The sequence below is a fragment of the Herpailurus yagouaroundi genome, unplaced genomic scaffold (assembly GCF_014898765.1).
Source record: "Herpailurus yagouaroundi ecotype Mexico unplaced genomic scaffold, PumYag 162, whole genome shotgun sequence".
Lineage (NCBI taxonomy): Eukaryota > Metazoa > Chordata > Mammalia > Carnivora > Felidae > Herpailurus > Herpailurus yagouaroundi.
This window is the reverse complement of record NW_024412403.1, coordinates 16,089,650-16,109,979: the sequence shown is the minus strand read 5'-3', so window position 1 is coordinate 16,109,979 and position 20,330 is coordinate 16,089,650. Positions and strand designations below refer to the sequence as shown.

General features: G+C 37.9%; 1 protein-coding gene across 9 annotated transcripts in view; it reads left to right on the top strand.

Moving 5' to 3' along the window:
* The window catches only part of USP16 (ubiquitin specific peptidase 16), a 27,324-nt gene extending 6,994 nt beyond the window's left edge, over positions 1-20,330 (top strand). For 4 of the 9 annotated variants that reach the window (XM_040484100.1, XM_040484101.1, XM_040484109.1 and 1 more), the window contains 15 exons: positions 1,376-1,479; positions 2,292-2,395; positions 3,315-3,499; positions 4,278-4,373; positions 5,896-6,026; positions 6,361-6,511; positions 7,522-7,600; positions 9,388-9,479; positions 9,831-9,887; positions 10,793-10,969; positions 12,602-13,265; positions 14,360-14,454; positions 15,576-15,662; positions 19,635-19,791; positions 19,881-20,330. In XM_040484100.1, coding sequence (XP_040340034.1) covers positions 1,376-1,479; positions 2,292-2,395; positions 3,315-3,499; positions 4,278-4,373; positions 5,896-6,026; positions 6,361-6,511; positions 7,522-7,600; positions 9,388-9,479; positions 9,831-9,887; positions 10,793-10,969; positions 12,602-13,265; positions 14,360-14,454; positions 15,576-15,662; positions 19,635-19,791; positions 19,881-20,005 — 2,304 coding nt within the window. In that variant the 3' untranslated portion in view covers positions 20,006-20,330. Of the gene's footprint in view, positions 1-1,375; positions 1,480-2,291; positions 2,396-3,314; positions 3,500-4,277; positions 4,374-5,895; positions 6,027-6,360; positions 6,512-7,521; positions 7,601-9,387; positions 9,480-9,830; positions 9,888-10,792; positions 10,970-12,601; positions 13,266-14,359; positions 14,455-15,575; positions 15,663-17,744; positions 18,293-19,634; positions 19,792-19,880 lie in introns of those variants that run through there. The other 5 variants (XM_040484107.1, XM_040484103.1, XM_040484105.1 and 2 more) reach the window with 5 other exon arrangements.

Below are 20,330 nucleotides of genomic sequence, written 5' to 3'. Positions count from 1 at the left end.
GCAAAGAACATATTTATTGTATTTGAAAGGTTTTCACTGAAGGTCTTAAGTATATAGGTGAGTATATAGGTGAGAATTGTTACTTCAAATTTTCCAGAATACATTTCTTATTATATATTTTATTTTGCTATCTTTTTAATTCCTAAGGGTAAGACAGTATCACTATCAAGTGTTAACTTTTGTCCTACTCTAGTTACCTTTTGCCCTGTTAGCAGGTGATTCTCTCAAGACAGGGCATCTCATTCTTAGGTTTCAGGTGATCTCAAATGGTGTTATATTTTTCAAAATTAATGTCAAATTTCAACTTATTTATTTTAGAATCGAATGTTGAGTGGGATAAATTAAATCATTAGTGTTGATATCGTAGTTAAAAGATTAGAAACCATTGACGAACATTTCAAAGTATATTTTTCGTTATTATAGAAACAGGACCACTTCTGTAGTGCAATCCGGTGGAGTTAGTTGGTGGCCTGGTTCAGATAGATACACAGGGAAGATATATCTTAGCAGTTATTTGACCAGCAAAAAGCAGAAAATCCAGTCAAGTTCTTTTATGAATATGCCTCTACATCTTGTAGGTGGAAATCTCCCATTTACTTGTTCAGTTAATGCTTATTAACCTCCTTCCATTTGCTACATTTTTTGGGTAACAGAAAGATTAATTCTGTTTTCTGGACTTTCAGTATTTATGGTCCAGGGGAGGAAAGGATACAAACATTGGTAACTTTAAAGTAAAGTGGAAGATAAAGAATGTCACAAGGAATTTACACCATGTTTTGTAGGAATTTGTTTACAGTAAGACTACAGTGTTTTCTCATCCGGGAGAATAAGCATAGGCTTCTGAGAGGAGGTGGCTTTTGAGCTAGATCCTGAAGACTGGGTGGGATTTGATACAGGAGAATATGGGAGTTAACCCTGGAAACATAGGTTGAGGTCAGATGGTATCAGGTTTGTTAATTAGGGGTTTCAAAGCAATTTGTAATTTTTGAATAATGGAGTGTATGAACAGAACTTTGTTTTAGATACCAATAAACTGAAAAATATGACTGTGAGGAAAATGCTTAGGAAGCCGTTAAGTTGCTCCCACCATACCTAGTGAAAGACTTCATTAGCATGGTGTAGTTGGGACTAGAAAGGACAAGTTGGAGACGAGTACTTTGAGTGCACAGTTCCTAAATACCTTCTTCCTGAGTTGTCCTCAGTTGCCTGTTCCTATTTAAGTTTTCACAAAATTTGGACTCTGTCTAGAATCTAACATCTCATTTCCAAAATTGTAAGAATGACAGTTTCTCAGGCCACTTCCTTGTGCATTAGGGATTATGAATTCTCTTGGTGAACGACTGTGGCTTTGAGGTTTCCGATTATGATTCTCTAGGGCTGTGGCAGAGATTCTCAGGAGCAGCATGCATTGAAGCACTATATGACACCAAGGTCTGAACCTCATTGTCTGGTTCTTAGTTTGGACAACTGGAGTGTATGGTAAGTTTCAACTCTTGTGCCTGTCGGTTGACTGGAAACTGTTTGAAGTATTGGAGAATGGGAGTGTTTGAAATGTTTCGGGAGCAAGAAGGTTTAAATTTTTGTAGAATTTCTTTAAATACCATCACTTTTAGAAGGCTAGAGAATGTCATATTTGCGTGCCTTTTGCTTAGTATTGTACACGCATAGAAATGGTTGCGTGTAGAAGACATAAATCTTTCATCCTTTTGTTTTTCTTGCTTGTGATACTATAAATGGCATGTGGTCGGTTATTATTTAAAAATTGGGACACTGAAAACAAATTTCAGATGAAGTGAGAATATAGTAAAATTTTGACAGTTAATTTGCGTGAAAATCAATGTGGTGCTGGTGTGTATATTTCCTGTATTGTAACATCATCAAAACAAATTTTCACATCTTTAAAAACCATTTACACAGTGGTGTACATTGAACATCATCTGTCAGTTGTAAGATTTGTTAATTTTGATGATGTAGATCTATATTTTGAAATCTGTGTAGAAAAAAACTTTTGACTTTAATATTGTAAATATCCATTTCAGTAAAATATTTGGAGTTTTTTTCACCCTGTTTGTATATAGCCATGGTTCTGGCTAACCTTACTAATGGTCTCCTATTAGTAAATCTTGGACACTATGGATAGTCTTCTTCAAGAAAACACAGAATTTTTATTTTCACTTTCTTTAATAGGATAAATTGGTTGTTACACACTTTGGGTTCCAGGAATTATAATTTGTCCCCTTTTTTGGTTGACAGTTTGTCACTTTTCTTCTCTGTGATCTTTTGGGACACAGGTGTTACCTATGTGATGATGAGGTCCAGTATTGTAGTTCAAACAGATTGGGTCAGGTGGTTGATTATGTTAGAAAACAAGCTGGAATTACAACTCCAAAATCAGGTAAAATTATTTATTTCTCAATATCCTCTGTAATGTTGACTTGTATATGTTACCTGTCTTATGAATGTATTTAGATCAATTTACCGTACTACTTGGCATTACATAAACCTCAATAACATTAATTGTGGTTTATTTCAAACTATGAAACTATTTTTGGTTAAGAATGTAAAACAGTGGGAACAGAGAGAAGTATGTGTCAGAAGGAAATCTGAGGAACAACCTAGTCAGATGTGATGAAGAGTCTGTGATGAGTCTGGAGTAAGTAACGAACAGTGATGCCCTTTCTGTCGGGGCCTTGAGGTACACCTGCCTCATACTGAATGTATTTTGTTATATTTGGATGATATACAAGTGAAGTGCTTGTAACTCCTTCAAAAGGCCAGGTATTTCACAGATTTTCTTCATACATAGTTAAATTGGTTTGGCATACATCATCTGCTGCTTTAAGCTTGTTTTGATTTTCACAGTCACAGAAGTATCTTTGGCACAGCCAGAATTATTTGTTCCTAACTTCAGTATTTGTTTTTGACCCATGGAATTTCATTTAAAAATTTATTTCATGTCTGCATTCTTCACTTGATTGTTTCATACTCTAATTTCATAAAGTAGGATGTGCTTGCTCATTTGCAAAAAGCTTCTGTGTAGTAAAAAAGGGAAGATTTGTGCCAGACATAAACTGTTTGGTTTTATTTGTCAAACTGTTGCTTACATCACTTCTGAATTTGTTTTATTGATTTTTCTCTTTTGATGGTAATTTACTTATATTTGTTAGAAAACATTTAAAATGAAACAGCTGGTGAATAATGATGTTGGGTAAAATTCACGAATTCTAGTATTCTGTCCCAAGTATTACTTTGCATTTGGTATAGTTGTACTACACATTTTGCCAAATCTTTTTTCTTCCTTTTTTTTTTTAAAGCAGCAAAAGATGGTAACATTGAACTTGAAAATAAAAAATTAGAAAAGGAGAGTAAAAATGAACAAGAGCGAGAAAAAAAGGAAAACTTGGCTAAAGAAAATCCTTCCACGAATTCTGCTTCCCAAATAACTGTGAAAGGACTCAGTAATTTGGGAAATACATGTTTCTTCAATGCAGTTATGCAGGTGCCAATGTTAATTTTTCCCATATTAAGAAATTTTTTCCCCTCATAATATAGGATGTTTTTGCATGCTTGTTACTTAACAGTATTTTTTTTCCCCCCAAGTAATTTATTTCTGGGTTTTTAAGGAATACTTAAGGAAAGGTTGACTTCGCATGACAATAAAACACTGTGCTAAGTATTGGGGTGCGTTAGAGGCCATGCTGGTCTTGAATTCTGCCACTTGGGTGGGGGAAACACAGGATAACCTAGTACAAAAACAAATACTTGGCAGGGTAACTACTTCATGTTGGGTAGTAGGTAGTGCCCTTTTGAAGTGATGAGTAAACTCTAAACTGAAGTACTTATGAGCCAAATAAAGTAGGGAGAATAGCATGCCGTTACTTTTTGTTTCCTGAGATAGATATAATAAAGGCTGCAGTGTTGATAGTGATTTTCTGTTTCGATAGAATGGACACTTAAGAAATACTTGAATTATTTAGGGGCGCCTGGGTGGCTCAGTCACTTGAGCGTCTGACTTCAGCTCAGGTCATGATCTCACAGCTCTTTTGAGTTAGAGCCCCACATCGGGCTCTGTGCTGACGGTTTGGAGACTGGAGCCTGCTTTGGATTCTGTGTCTCCCTCTCTCTCTGCCCCTAGCCCACTTGCATTCTGTCTCTGTCTCTCCGAAAAATAAATAAACATTAAGAAATACTTGAATTATTTAAATATTTGAATGATGAAATAAATATTTGATTTGCCTTTAAATAATTTTCCTTTTCTTTTCCATTCTACGTTTCAGAATTTGTCACAAACACCAGTGCTGAGAGAACTACTAAAAGAAGTAAAAATGTCTGGAACAATTGTAAAAATTGAACCACCTGATTTGGCACTAACTGTACGTACTTTAAGTTTTTTTTTTTTTTTTTAAGTTTATTGATTTATTTTTATTTATTTATTTAAAAAAAAATTTTTTTTTCAACGTTTATTTATTTTTGGGACAGAGAGAGACAGAGCATGAACGGGGGAGGGGCAGAGAGAGGGGGAGACACAGAATCGGAAACAGGCTCCAGGCTCCGAGCCGTCAGCCCAGAGCCCGACGCGGGGCTCGAACTCACGGACCGCGAGATCGTGACCTGGCTGAAGTCGGACGCTTAACCGACTGCGCCACCCAGGCGCCCCTATTGATTTATTTTTGAGAGAGCTTGCAGGCGCGTGCAGGGGAGGAGCAGACAGACAGACAGAGAGAATCCCAAGCAGGCTCAGCCCTGCCAGGGCCGAGCTCAATGTTGGGCTGGATCTCATGAGCTGGGAGATCTTGACCTGAGCTGAAATCAGGAGTCAGACGCTTAACCAACTGAGCCACCCAGGCGCCCCAGGATTTTCTTTTACAGTCAGTAATTTTCCTCTCTGAATATACACATTCTAAATTACTATCATTATTACTTCTTAATGTTTATTTATTTTTGAGAGAGAGCATGAGCAGGGCAGGGGCAGAGTGAGAGGGAGACAGAGAGTCCGAAGCAGGGCCCATGCTGTTGGTGCAAAGCCCAGTGTGGGTGCAAAGCCCAGTTCATGAGCTCGAACTCATGAACTGTGAGATCACGACCTGAGCTGAAGTTGGACACTAAACCGACTGAGCCACCCAGGCATCCTGCCATTCTAAGCTATTTTAAAGAATTGATGCTCATTTTCACCTTTTTTGTTTGTTTTGTTTGCTTTTGTTTTAGGCTACTGAGTTAAACATTTTCAGGCTAATAGATTTAGCTTTTAGATTTATTTGCTATGTGTATGTCATATTCTGCTGTGCTCTAGCGTTCAGTGTCCTTCTTGGGAAAGTTGTTGATATGCATGAAGCCCTAGGCATACATTATTTTTTTTAACAGCTTTTAAGGTGACTTAAATGCTGTGTAGCCAAATGAATTTTACCCTATCAATTTTTTTAAAAGTTTATTTATTTTGAGACAGAGATAACACGAGTGGGGAGGGACAGAGAGAGAGAGAGGGAGAGAGAGAGAATCCCAAGTGGGCTCCACACTGTCAGCATGGAGCCCGATGCTGGGCTCAAACTCATGAACCGTGAGATCATGACCTGAGCCGAAACTAAGAGTCTGACATTTAACCGACTGAGGTGCCTAGGTGTCTCCTACCCTTTTTTAATTATTCATATTTTGCTCTGGCTCTTTCAGTTCTTAGGTGGTAAGCTCCTGATACTCTAAAACTAAAACAGTAGAACTGAATTCTTCATCAATAGTCAGTGACCAGGAACTTTCTCTGTTGTTCCTGATGTACATTTTGAATTTTTAAATGGGACAGTTTTGTCAGGAACACTGGCAATGCAGGCAATACTAGCTACATTTTCGTAAAATAAATGTTTCCAAAATTTGACTGAAGAAAGCAATTTTTATTCCCATATTCAGGAACCCTTAGAAATAAACCTTGAGCCTCCAGGCCCTCTTACTTTAGCCATGAGCCAGTTTCTTAATGAGATGCAAGAGACCAAAAAAGGAATCGTGACACCTAAAGAACTCTTTTCTCAGGTCTGTAAAAAGTGAGTATCTGCCTTGATTCTGTTTTCAGTGCCTCAGTAAGATGCTGAGAATTAATATGAAAAACTCAGTAGCGTTAGAAGTCAACCCAGTGAATGTATTATAGTGTGGTTTATTTCTTTTGCATTAAAAAATATGAACTTTATGTGAGAATTAAATCTGCCAAGGATGTTGGTGAACTAAAGGGAAATTTTGAGAAACTGCAACACTCTGAGATTTTGGATATGATCTTAAGATTTTTGTAAAAATAGTTTCATATTTTAAAAGACTCATCATTGCTTTTTTTTCTTTCTTTTTTCTGTTTTGTTTTCTTTCTTTGTCTTTTATTTTCTGTAGAGCAGTACGGTTTAAAGGCTATCAGCAGCAAGACAGCCAGGAGCTGCTTCGCTATTTATTGGATGGAATGAGAGCAGAAGAACAACAAGTTAGCATATTTCGGCCCATATATTTTATGATCCCATCTTCATTAACTTGTCTGTCATTTGAGGTCTTAAGGATTGTTAAAGCAATGAAAACTAGTTACTGAGGCCATCGTATTTAAAATTTTTTTTCTATACCAGTGTTTTCAACCAGTATGTTTTATCACTAGAATGAATGAAGAGAATTAGAAACGATTCTCCTTTTCATGATGCTCTGTTTTCCTTGCTGGTTAGAGCATTATTGTTCTTTGGGAGTTCTATCGTACTAGCCTACACCAGAGAGCTCCAAAGTGTTGGAAAATGTTTCTCCCAAAACAGTTCCCAGTTGCAGCGCATTCCTACTCTTATTCTGAGTGTGATTTAACACAGCTTTTTGAATCTAGGAAGTGCGTTCACTTTTAAGAGTCAGGGAGCATAGTTACATTTAGAAACTTCTGCAAATTGCCAGGATATAAAATAAAGTATTTGGGGATGTTGAGTATAATTAATAAATGTAATAATAAGACTAGTGATAACAAGTGATAACTAATGATAATATTTAGTTTGCTCTTATTTTATGTCGAGCACTGTTCTCAGAATCTTATGTGCATTTCCTTGGTCCTCACAACCTTTCTGTGAGGTAGATGCTGTTAATCATTTTCTCACTCCATAGATTGTGAAACTGGGATGTGGAAAAAGTGCATTACCTGGTTGAGGGTCACCCAGTAATGATGGCACTTGGCTTTGAGGACCAGAGTCCCCTGTAGCTCTCACTTAAACAGTCTGCTTCTAGGACATGATATTTCAGTGGTCTTTCCAAAGGAGGTGGGCATGTGCTGAAAAGCTTTGGTTTGAATAGATTAAAATCTTGAAGTAAGACAGTGCCTTTGTTCAGGGGTTAGTGCTTGTTTTATAATTCTTTTTAGCTCCTTGAATTAATTTTGAAAATGTGATTTTAGAAATACTATTTTTTATTCAGTAAGTTTGGGGAGCTAATTCTTGATCACTTTCTTGACTTGATTACATATTTTCTAAGGAAAACAAACTATAAACCTTTAAAAATTTAATAGTATATATATATCCATTTTATTACTTTTAGAGAGTGAGTAAAGGAATTCTTAAAGCATTTGGTAATTCTACTGAAAAATTGGATGAAGAACTAAAAAATAAAGTTAAAGGTAATGTCTGACTTTTTGAACTAAAACACTATAGTTGAATTCTTCTGTATCTTAGGACAAGATATTGGCACGTGTATTTCAAATTCACAGTTATTAACATACATTTTTCTTTATCACCATTGATTTAAAAAAATTACTCAGAATTCCAAGGGTGAATATTTTGGAAAAATTTAACTTTTGGTGTATTTTTATGCACTATTGTAGTGAAACTTTTAAAGGTAGAGCTAAGATGACATCACAGTTTTATATTTCAAAAGCTGACACAGTTGACCGTCGAACAATGCAGGGGTTAAGGATACCAGTCCTTTCCCTGGCCATTCCCACACAGTCAAAAATCTACTTATATAACTTTGACTCTAAAAACTTAATTACCAATAGCTTACTGTTGACTGGAAGCCTTACTGATAAACAGTAAAGTAACACATATTTTATGGGTAATATATATTATGTACTGTGTTCTTGTTCTTATAATAAAGGAAAGAATGTTATTAAAATCATAAGGAAGTTAAAATACATTTTCAGTACTTACTATATTTATTGAAAAGAATCGCACGTGGACCCGCACAGTTCAAACCCGTGTTGTTCGAAGGTCAACTGTATTTCTAATGAGCAGTGATATGTGAATTGGACTTGTCTGTGAGTTGTCAGTAGCTGGCTTATTAATTGTGGAACCAACTTCATTATTACTGTTTTGTGTGGCATTTAAAGGTTTAGGACAGATCAGTCCAATAGAACTTTTGTGATAATGGAACTCTTCCGTATTTATGCTGTCTGATATAGTAGCCACTGGCCACATGTAGCCATTTAACCCTTGAAATGTGACTGGGGTGACTGAGGAGCTAAATTTTTATTTTTATTTAATATTAATTTAAATTTAATATTCACAAGGTCTAGTGGCTACCATATTGTAAAGCACAGTTGTTTGTTTTTTTAAGTAGACTCCATGCCCAATGTGGGCCTTGAACTCTCACGACCCTGAGATCAAGAGTTGGATGCTCAACCAACTAATCCAGCCAGGCACACTTGTAAATCACAGTTTAGAATCAACACATAGCACCTGTTTGCCTCCTTGGTGTCCTTTAGGGCCAGGCCAGTGACAGAGAGAATCCTGCCCTGTTGGCACTATCTGTCATCAAGTGTGTTTCTGTACAAATGGGTACACCTGTCATTTGAATAAGGGTGATACATTTCTTGTGTTTAGAAAATTGGGTGACCAGGTAGTAAAATTGTCACCTTACACTAACTTACCAAGAAAACTTACCGAGATTATTTCTGGGAACATAGAAAAATCAAAAGAAAGATTTTGTCTGAAACATTTTCCTGATGGTTTTCTTGTGTTTTGTTTTGGTTTTAAATGGAGTTCAGTCTTAGAGTTCGTAAAACAAGTTACATGCATTTTCTCCTGTGTTTGCTGCTGAATATTAGAATGGTAGAGCTAGAAGTGGTCTTGAATATCGTGTAGCTTAGCCCCATCTGTTCATTTTACTAGTGGGGATATTGATAGATAGAAAGTCTCACTGACTTGCATGGTTTATTTTGCACTGACTAGATCTAGGGTGAGAACTTTCTCTTTTTACAAGCCACGATTGTGTTACATTGTGTTTATGCTCAAAATTGGAATATATCCTGCTGATGATAGCATAAAAATAAAAATTATAGTAATTATGAACAGAAAAAGCCTATGGGATCAGAATTAAAAATAAAACTTTAAAGTTAGGTAAGTAAATAGTTTTAACTTACTCAGTTAATTATATAAGGGTAATTGATAAACATTTTTCCCTTTATAGATTATGAAAAGAAAAAATCCGTACCAAGTTTTGTGGACCGCATCTTTGGTGGTGAACTAACTAGTACAATCATGTGTGATGACTGCAGAACTGTAAGTTGCTGTGGTGTGGACTGGATCCACGCATTAAGATTAATGCAGTGTAGTTTGTGAGTTGTGTCCTTCAAAAACAGAAGTATCTAGTTTTATAAGCTGTTCTTGGTTCAACTGCCCAAATCTGCATAGCTCTGTCCTGGGACTATGAACCCGCCCCTTAGATCTGAAAGGAGTTAGTTTAACATTTTAATTTATTTCCCCTAACCCTAAGTTTTCAATGCTGTATAATTTTTCATTTTCTTAAGTCTTTATTTTAAAATGTCCCCCTCCCCCCATGATCTTACTATATAATGTCTAAAGTGAATCTTTTTCTTCTTTTTACCTTTTTTTTTTTTTGGGTTGGTTAAGGTCTCTTTGGTTCATGAATCTTTCCTTGATTTGTCTCTACCAGTTTTAGATGATCAGGTAAGACTTACTCAACTTATTTTATTTAAGTAGATTTTTTCCCCCTGTGTTAGATTTTATAACGGAAGCCTCGTCAATTTTTTTCCAAGTTTGTACATTAGCCCTTGTAGGAATTTTTAAACATATATTTAAGATAGAAGAATTTTAAAGATTTGAATAAAAATTAGGGTAAATATCTTTTTTTTAAAGAGGATAGTTGGTGTGTCTAGAATTCTTTATAGATAATTAACTTGATTGGTATACATATAGGGAAGTCTTTTCTTCATATTAAAAGTTGCTATTTCTTTTCATTATTTAAGAATAAACACAAATCCTTTAAAGTCTTCAGTTCATACACGTTAATAAGAGTATCTCAATTTTCAGCCATATCAATTTGGTTCCTATCAAGTAGTAGTTGGAGAAAAGAAAACACGTTATGAATATTGGATAAATCATTATTCAAATTAATATGAATGAGGGGTCCCTTTAATCATTGTTACTTAGTGATTAAAGTCTTACCAAACTTACTTTATTTTCTCTTTTTCTAAAACTCTTTAACATGGAAAGGAGAAAGATAAAAAGGGCTGCCTTAGTGGGACAAGTACATCACTGATAAACACGAAGTGCATTTAGAAACAGACACAGTTACAGTGTGATAGAGCATGTACCTAATAACATTCATTATATTCCTTTCTAGTTAACTTGCATGTAAAGTTGTCTTTTTTACTGTTTTGTTTGTTTGCTTGTTTTCTCAGTATGTGAGGATTGCTTTCTAGTAATTGAGATGAATGAATTTTGTCTTGGATATATTTTCAAACATTGTGGAAAGTAAACGTAGTGTAAAATAGTAGAAAAATATTTAGGTAACATGAAATCTTTTCACCAAATAGTAGTTGTAAAATTTTATTTTTGGCCCATATTTTAAGAGTGGTAAGAAAAGTATAAATGATAAAAATTTGAAAAAGACGATGGAGGATGAAGATAAAGACAGCGAGGAAGAGAAAGATAATGACAGTTACATGAAAGAGAGGAATGACATTCCCTCAGGAACAAGTAAGCACTTACAGAAAAAAGCAAAGAAGCAAGCCAAAAAGCAAGCCAAGGTGGGTAACTGGGAGGAAAACTATGCTTTTCTAATTTTATATCTGCAACTGTTGGGTTTGAAGTCTGAGTGACTGAAAGAAAAGGTTGTGCTTTTTTGTTTTTTATCTTGCATTACTTGTGAGAACTTTTAAGAATTTTAGTTCATCTTAAACAATTTTTTGAGTTCTTAAAATTTAAAAATTTAAAAATCTCTAAAGATGTACAGTGAGAGGCCCCCACCAAGCCTGTCCTCTTACGACGTAGATGACCACTTACTTAGTTTCATACGTGTCCTTCCAAAGTTTTTTGGGAAATAGGATTAAATACAAATACGTAGTCTTGGTTTTTCCTGCTTTAAAAAATTATACACACTGTTCTGGACCTTGTGTTTTGTTTGTTTCTACTTAATTAGACTCTTGGAGATTTTTCTGCATCAGGATACACAGAGTCAGTTGTTTTAAACAGCTGTATGCTATTCTGTTTTATAGATGTAACCATAGTTCATTTAACTGCTCCTCTGTTGATTTAGGTTTGTACTCTTTTGCTAGGTAATAACCTGTGCTCTGCAGGGAATAATCCTATACACCTGTCATCTGTAGGGCACATTTTGAGAAGAGGGATTGCATTTGTAATCTAACTGCCCTCCATAAAGGTTGTACCAATTTATACTCCCACCAGCAGAATACGAGACTTGCTGTTTCTCTTCATCCTCGACAGCAGTTATGTTCTATGACTTCTCCCAGTCTGATGGAAAATACTATCTCAGTGCAGTTTTATTTTCCATTTCGTTTAACATAAGTGAAGTATGTTTTTATGTTTGAGTCGTTTGTGTTCCCTTTCCTTTGCACTATTGTCTTCTGTCCGTTCTCCATTTTTCTTTCATGGTTTAACTGTTTTTAGCCAAAACACATTGGAAAATGTGTCCTGAGTATTGTCCTTCAGCCGTCTGGAATTACAGATTAGCCTCACAGGGACTGTCATTTTACCTAGAGTCTTCAGGCATTCCAGTGACAAGAGTGTGCTGAAATGCCTTCCCCTTCTATGAGGAAATGGGCTGCAAATGGGAAATAAAATGCTTCTAGGAAGGAAGTCCTTTGTCGTCCTCTGTACATGAGGCTTCCTTGCTTCCTCCCTGATTTTGGGCTATTTGTTTCCTGGGATGTTCTCCTCCATCCTGCCCAAAGCAGTCCTGTACTTGTGCATCCTTGAGTTTTCAGTTTGCTTTTTCTTCCCTCAGTGAACCTTTGACCCAATAATCATAACTCGCACGGGTATACCCATTCCTGTTGTGTGTATAGTCAGACTCCCTGCTTGGTTCCATACTAGTCTGCTTGGGTGTAACAGTTACCGTCTCATCCACTGCTCTGTCTAGATCACTTCTCTTAGAGCACAGACCATGCCTTGCACAGTTTTATTTGCCCTGTGTAATAGTATTTTGATGATTGGTGATGGTTTATTCCTGCTTTAAATTAAAGAACTTTCTTCATAATTTCTTTGATCCCTGATAGTAAAGGAACTTTTAGGATCAGAATTCTGGGAATGAACTCTTCCTTATAAACTTATTTTGGGTTGATAAGCAAGAAAACCTGATGTGGTACATGCATACTCTTTCTCTTCCTATTTTTAAAAAACATTTTATACTTTTTGCACAGAACCAACGAAGGCAACAAAAAATTCAAGGAAAAGTTCTTCATTTAAATGATATCTGTACCATCGACCATCCTGAAGATAATGAATGTGAGGTTGAAATGTCACTTCAGGGAGAAGTGGATGTTAAATCCAACCATATCTCAGAAGAGGAAATCACACATAAAGAATATTGCGTTAATCAGAAAGATTTGAATGGCCAAGAAAAAATGATAGAAAATAAAACTGACAATCAAAAATCCACAGAGGAAGTAGATATGAGAAATGTCAACATGGATAATGATTTGGAGGGTCTGGCCTCTTCTCCCACTGAATGTCCTAGGAGTTTAAATGGTGCCTATCTGACAGAAGGGAGCAGTGGAGAAGTGGACATTTCCAGTGGTTTCAAAAACCTTAACTTGAATGCTGCTCTTCAACCTGATGAAATAAATATAGAGATTCTGAATGAGAGTCATTCTCCTGGGACCAAGGTATATGAAGTTGTAAACGAAGATCCAGAAACTGCTTTCTGTACTCTTGCAAACAGGGAAGCTTTCCATACTGATGAATGTTCAATCCAACATTGTTTATATCAGTTCACCCGAAATGAGAAACTTCGAGATGCAAATAAACTGCTTTGTGAAGTATGCACCCGGAGACAGTATAGTGGACCAAAGGCAAACGTAAAAGGTATTTGGAGTCTCTCACTGAAAGTGAAATTCATGTTCAGGGGCCCGTTTTGCACTGCATAGGTAGACTACTGCTATTGTAGTTGTATCAGGATTTGGATGGCATCTGGAAGTTCCTTCTCCTGTGTAAATATTTTGGTAGAAGGATAGACAAACAGATTGAAGTGGCTGATGCTGTGTGGCAGCCTGACAGCAGATAGAGCGGGACAGTTCGCTCTCCAACACCTCTTTCTGTGGCCAAATTATCCCCCTGGGATTTATCACAACAGGGTCCTTACCCTTACAGATAGTGGCTACTTCTTTGCATCCTCAGTTTTCTGTCAGCATTTGTGATGGCCCTCATCTCCTTTGTATCCAGGAAGCTTCACTTCATCAGTGTACTCATGAGATATGCCCAGTGCCAGGTACTAGGAGGACAGCGCTTTCTCTAACCTCCCTCAAATATACAACAGAAAAATAATGACAATTCCCTTTCTCCCCAACACCCCCCTCCCCTTTTTTTGAGCTTGAGTAAGTGGAGTAAGGCGGGATTGTGGATTCCTAAGGATTCGTCCTAGAGTTGTTGAAACGTTTTAAAGGTCTAGTTTTTTATTTATTTGCATGTCAATACAAATAGTAAATTGTGTTGATTTTATAGCAGTTCTGTTCGCCTTAGAGCAGACATCGGCAAACTGTTGTCCACAGGCCAAGTTTGGTCTGCCATCTGTTTTTGTATGGGGTCTAGACATGTTTTTATTGATGAACATTTGAAAGTGATCTGATGGCAGTACTAAGTATGAGCCCCAATGAAATGGTATCTGTCCAAAAATGATTTCATTTTTTCCCTCAGTAGACTGTAGTTGTACTCATTTGTTACTATATTTAGAATTACATCAGTGAAAAGTTGTGGGAATTTGTGGAAATTTTTACTGATACCTACAACATATACTTAATTTTGCCTCTTGGTCCACAAAGCCCAAAATATTTATTATCTGGCCCTTTCCAGAAAGTTTAAAGATGATTGCTTGAGATGTTTGAAATGACTGTATAGTAAACGTGAATGCTTTAGAAATCTAAAACCATTTCCACACTGCCAAAATTTCTTTTTTTCTTTAGGTGAAAGGAAACATGTTTATACCAATGCCAAAAAGCAGATGCTAATCTCTCTTGCTCCTCCTGTTCTCACTCTCCATTTAAAGAGATTTCAGCAGGTACCCTTTTGTTACCTCAAATTTGTTTTAAATATTTAATGCTTTGTTACTGTCTCACTATATTCCTGTGTTTCTTTGGTTTTCTGTTATTTCTTAATTCTAACTTTCAAAAAAGTAGGGAAGTAAGAAATATATACGGGTGTGACAAAAGCTTAGATGAAGATACCGTCAAGGTGGAGGAGAAACTTAGGCACAATCCTTCCTCAGTTTTACTAGAATTCATGTTGCTCTTTTTAGTAAAATTAGTATCTCACTCTATCCTTAATTTCAGGTTAAAAAAAAAAGCCCAGTGTACTAGCTGTATTTCACAGTTAAGAAATTAGTGCTATTTTTCTGTTGTGTGTGTGGTACGTTCTTTGTACTGACCCTTGATAAAAAGACATCGATACCTTGGATTTTCATCATTTTGGTGACCCTGTTTTTTTCTGGAAGACTTTTACTGTAAGCAGTACAAGTTTTAAACTCAGTTCCAAATTTCCAAAGAACCTTAAGAATGTATTCCCTCCTGTGGTTGTTATATGGGTTTGATTAATTGGGTCGGTGTCTCTGAAATAAGCACTAAGCTTGGGTAGGGAGGGAGGCTCGAGAAGATGTGTTGTACAGGAAAGTATTTTCCAGTTGTTGAGTTTTAAGCACTTAAAACCTCTGGTCTAATGTGGCTTTTCTGGATGGCTAAAGCAGAAACACTGAGAATTTTCTCATGGGAGTAGATTTTTTTTTTCTTAAGTTTATTTATTTACTTAGCATGTATGCATGCTTGGGAGGAGCAGAGAGAGAGGGAATCCCAAGCAAGTTCTGCACTGACAGTGCAGAGCCTGAGGCGGGGCTCGAACCCACAAACCACGAGATCATGACCTGAATTGAAATCAAGAGTTGGATGCTTAACTGACTGAGCCCATGTGCCCTGGGAGCAGCTTTCTTAATCTGTTGGGGTGTGGGGTGTGTGTTTGGTGTGCACTTCGCAAAAATCATTTAGTGGTCAGAAAGAAAAGAGTCTCCTGAGAAGACTGAGCTAGGGTTTGATGTTGGTGTTCTTTTGTGCATTGGGGTGGGAGTACAGTTTACTTAATGTGTACAGCTTTTCTAGGAAAATAACTCAATCTGTTGTCTCTCTTTTTTAGGCTGGTTTTAACCTACGCAAAGTTAACAAACACATAAAATTTCCAGAAATCTTAGATTTGGCTCCTTTTTGTACCCTTAAATGTAAGGTAGGTGAAAGTGGTCTTTTTGGGAAAATCCTTTAAAGGGAAATCATAGCTTATTTTCCAGATACTCCCAACAGTAACTCACTGAAGTATGAGGTTGATAAGAATGAATAGACTGGGTCTTTGATCTTTGTACCATTACAATTTCAAGATCTGTGATGAATCATTTGGAACATTATTAGGTTGTTAATTTCAGTTAATTTTTTGAATCTCTATTAATTGTGGCAGACATTGTCTTGGGAGCTGACGGCACAAAACTAAAGATCAGCAGATACATTAAGTAATTTCAGTTAAAAGAAATTTTTTTTTAATGTTTATTTGTTTTTGATAGCGAGCAGGGGAGAGGGAGAGAGAGGGAGACATAGGATCCAAAGCAGGCTACAGTCTCTGAGCTGTCAGCACAGAGCCCAATGTGGGGCTCGAACCACAAACTGCAAGATCATGACCTAAGCCGAAGTCAGAGGCTTAACTGACTGAGCCACCCAGGCGCCCCAAGTAATTTCAGTTTAATATGGTTGAGTGTTATAGACACAGAGCGGGGGTAGTATGCACTTAACCCAGTATGTTGGTGGTTCAGGAAACGCTCTGTGAAGTAGACCACACCTTAACCACTCTTTACAGGAGTAAGAGTTAATGTGATGGGTCAAGAGGAAATTCAGTTTTCCAGGCAGAGGGACCAGCCAGACCAAAGACAAGTAAAATGACATGGTGGGGGGTAGGGACTAGCAGTAGAAGCAGTTGTAGAGCTTCTGGTACAAAGCTAGAGAATGTTGGGAGGTGAAGCCAGAGCAGTGAGATGCAGTGAGGTTTGGAAGATTATCATGGTGAGCAACTTGGGCTTTATTAGGTATGCAGTGGGGTGCCACTGAAGAGTTTAAAGCAGTGGGGTGACAGCCAGATCTGTGTTATTATACGAATTACTTGCTGAAGCATGGAAGTTGGATTTTAGGCAGGAGCTCTCTAGTTTGGAGGCTGTTGAATTAATTTAGTCAATAGATGGTGAGAGCTTAATTTAGGATAGGAGAGGGCAAGCTTGAAAGAATATTTCATGGGGTAAAATTATCCAGACTCATGACTTATACCGGCTCTGGAAGCTGAGGAAGAGGCCTTGAAATGGATGGTAAGGGTACACAAAAAAGAGTTGAGCATGATTCCTGAGGCCTGGCTTGAGTGACGAGGCATTTGGTAGATGGGAGTACCATTCATTGAGGTAGGAAATACAGGAAGAACAGGTTGGGAGGTAGAGAAAGGATAATGAATTTTCGTTTTACATACACTGAGTTTCAGGTATTTTTGAAATACTCAGGGGGACACATTTAGATGTGCATGTCTGAGGCTCAGGGCAGAGAGGTCAGGTCTGGAGATAAAGATTTGGAAATCAGTACATAGGTGATGGTTAAAACTATGAGGCTAGGATCCCCTGTGTAGAGCATGGAGAAAGAGAAGAGATGGTTAATGACAACTCTGGTGAGCATAGGGGTGTAAGAGGCATATGTAGAAGAGGAGGACACCACCAACGATCTTGACAGATCTCCGTGTTGAAGAATTTGGACAATTGGAGAAGCTGTAGGATTATATTCGGATTTCAAATGCTTCAGTATAAACAATAATTTGTGTGCAGAATTTGAAATGATAGAAATTCTCCTATCCTCACTCCCAACTTAAAATTTTAAAATTCTCCAAGAAAGGTATTTCAGAGCTGGTGGGCAGAGTGAATTGTAATTGTTTTTATATTATCACCATGGTGCAGGGCCACTTTTGCCAGTAAGCAGAAATACCTTTGGTTGGATTAGTTTGAACACAAGGGTATTAGGAATCCATTGTTTGCCTACATTGCCCTGCGCTCAAGCTTAAGGGAGAAGACTGGGTGATCTCAAGTGTCAGCATATCAGAGAAAAAGACCTAGAAAGTATTTGTGGATTAGAAGGTATAGAGGTCATGGTAAAAATTTTAAGAAGTATTGGTGACTTCAGTGGATTGAGCAATGAATGACAATATTGGAAATAAAGCATATAGGTATGTTTGAGGCATTGTTGAAAAGGAAAAGTGGTAGATCAATTTTTTTTTTTTTTTTTTTTTTTTAAGTCTGGGAAACTTAGGTGGGTTTGCAGAGCAAGAGGAAAATCTAGAAGTTAAAGATACAGAAAAGAGAGGTTTGACTGAGCAAGACCCTGGAGGAAGCCAGAAGGGCGGGGATGAGGACACTAAGTTGGACTGTTGTTTCTAAACAAAAGGGACAGGATACTTCATCTTCCTGAGAATGGGCAGCTTACAGTTGGGTAGGTTTTATCTGTTTTCCTGAAGTGGGAGGTGAGGCCAGCTACAGAGAATAATAAAGGTGATAAGGAGAGGCTATAGGAGTGGTTAAAGACTGGGCCCGTTGCTGTGAAGGATAGCTGTGGAACTAAGGAGCTAACTAGGGAACAGGTTCCAAGATTAGACAGTCAGGGACCCTGATGAGTCCTCAGTGAGTTTACCAATCTGCAGGGATATGTAATTTTGCTTTCTGGCAATAGCAGCTGTTTGGGTGTGTGGTTGGGAAGGCTCATCATAGGATTCAGAAAGGAGTTTTGTTTTAATTAAAAAAAATTTTTTTTAATGTTTATTTATTATTGAGAGACAGAGACAGAGCAGAAACACAGGAGGGGCAGAGAGAGAGGGAGACACAGAATCGGAAGCAGGCTCCAGGCTCTGAGCTGTCAGCACAGAGCCTGATGTGGGGCTCGAACTTACGGACCGTGAGATCACGACCTGAGCCAAAATAGACGCTGGACCAACTGAGCCACCCAGCCGCCCCTGGAGTTTTATGATCAGTGTGCTGGCAAGGCTGGTGGTGGGTGTTAAGAGAGATTATTTGTAAGACTGATACACATGGTTCAAGTTCTCCAGCTTTAATATGCATGTCCTTTGGGCATCAGTAGGTCTTGGGTGGGGGTCTAAGATTCTGCATTTCTAATAAGCCCTCAGGTAAATGCTGACACTGCTGTTCTGTTGCCATCTTGAGCAGTGAAGACACAGACCTGATAGGGGAATGAGGCCAAGAGAGGCTTCCTCGGCCAGGAGAAAGTGAGGACTCCAGGATCTAGTTAGGTTAGAGAGAGGGGAGATCGGTGAGAGGAGAACTGGAAGAGCGGAAGCCTTGTGAACGGAGACTAGAAAAGTGGGAAGACTTGAAGTTGAACAGTTCTGGGTGAGGATCGATTGCAGAATATAGGCCTGGCACTTAAAGTGGGATGGCAGGAGGAATCCTGAGAAGCTCACTGAAGGACAACTGAAGTCCCTAAGGAAGCAGATAGGACTTGGAGTGAAGGATGAAGTTCTTCTGTGAAGAGGGGGCCACAGATTAAAGAGACGTCAGTATTATTGACGGATAATGATGCCCATTCAGGGGGACTTTTTACAAGAGAACCTAAGTGGAATAGTTGTCTGAAAGCAGCCCCAGCTCAGAGAATGCCTGTCCTTGTCACCAGTCAACCCTGTAGCATATGGGGTCTTGAAAGAATAAGCAGCCTCCACCATCTAGCTAGCGCAAGTGAACCCTTGAGAAGCCAAATCTCTGAGGAACGTTTGTAAACATAAGGGGTGGTTGGGGCACGACTTAAACGCGATCCTCTTGCTGTTAAAGGCTTACAGTCTCGGCAGGAACTGGAACGATAGAGCTGTTAAGGTATCTCACAATTATCAGAGCCCAGGACTCCTATGGAAACTGGCAAGTTCGGTTACTGAAGTATCTGGGCCGGGAAGCGGCAATTGAGGCAAGTGGCCTCTGGTTTGTGATTCTGGCAGACCGCAACTGTGACTTTCTAATAAAAACCTAAGTGTGACACTACTCTGTAGGGGGAAATAGTAGTCAGGGTCAGACTCATGAATGATTTTACATTCTCAAAGGTCAGAAAGCCTTCGCTTAAATTATCTTGCCCATGGCATCTATAAACGGGACTAGAACTAACTTCTGAATTCTCTTCATTTTGAAAGAATGTCGCGGAAGAAAACACAAGGGTACTTTATTCCTTATACGGAGTCGTTGAACACAGTGGCACCATGAGGTCAGGGCATTATACTGCCTATGCAAAGGCAAGAGCTGCCAACAGTCACCTCTCTAATCTTGTTCTCCACGGTGATATTCCACAAGGTAGGAGGGTGTGGGAAATTCTGGCATTCAGAGGATTATGGCCAAACCAAAAAATAACGGAACTTCCCATTTATGTTTTCTCCTGACAGATTTTGAAATGCAGTCAACCAAAGGGCAGTGGTTTCACATCAGTGACACGCACGTGCAAGCTGTGCCGACAACTAAAGTCCTGAACTCACAGGCGTACCTCCTATTTTATGAGAGAGTACTATAATCGTTTCAAAAAGCGCTTTCTCCACAAACAAGTTTATAGCTTTTAAAGTGGCTCTAATTAATAATAAGCGAAGACTGACTGTAAAATCATGTTTAATAAAGAAGCGAAGACTCTAAGATCATGTTCACTTAAATACATGCCAGAAGAAATGTTTATTAAAATGTTGAAGGGAAAATACCTAAAAATTTACAATGGTTTTGTATTGTCATAGTGGTTTTTATTCTTGCTTCCAGTTTCTGGAAAGGATTTTGAACCCCAGTCCTCTGTGCTTAAGTATGTCTGGTTGATGGGTTGTAACACATCAATAAATCGACTTACCCCCAAA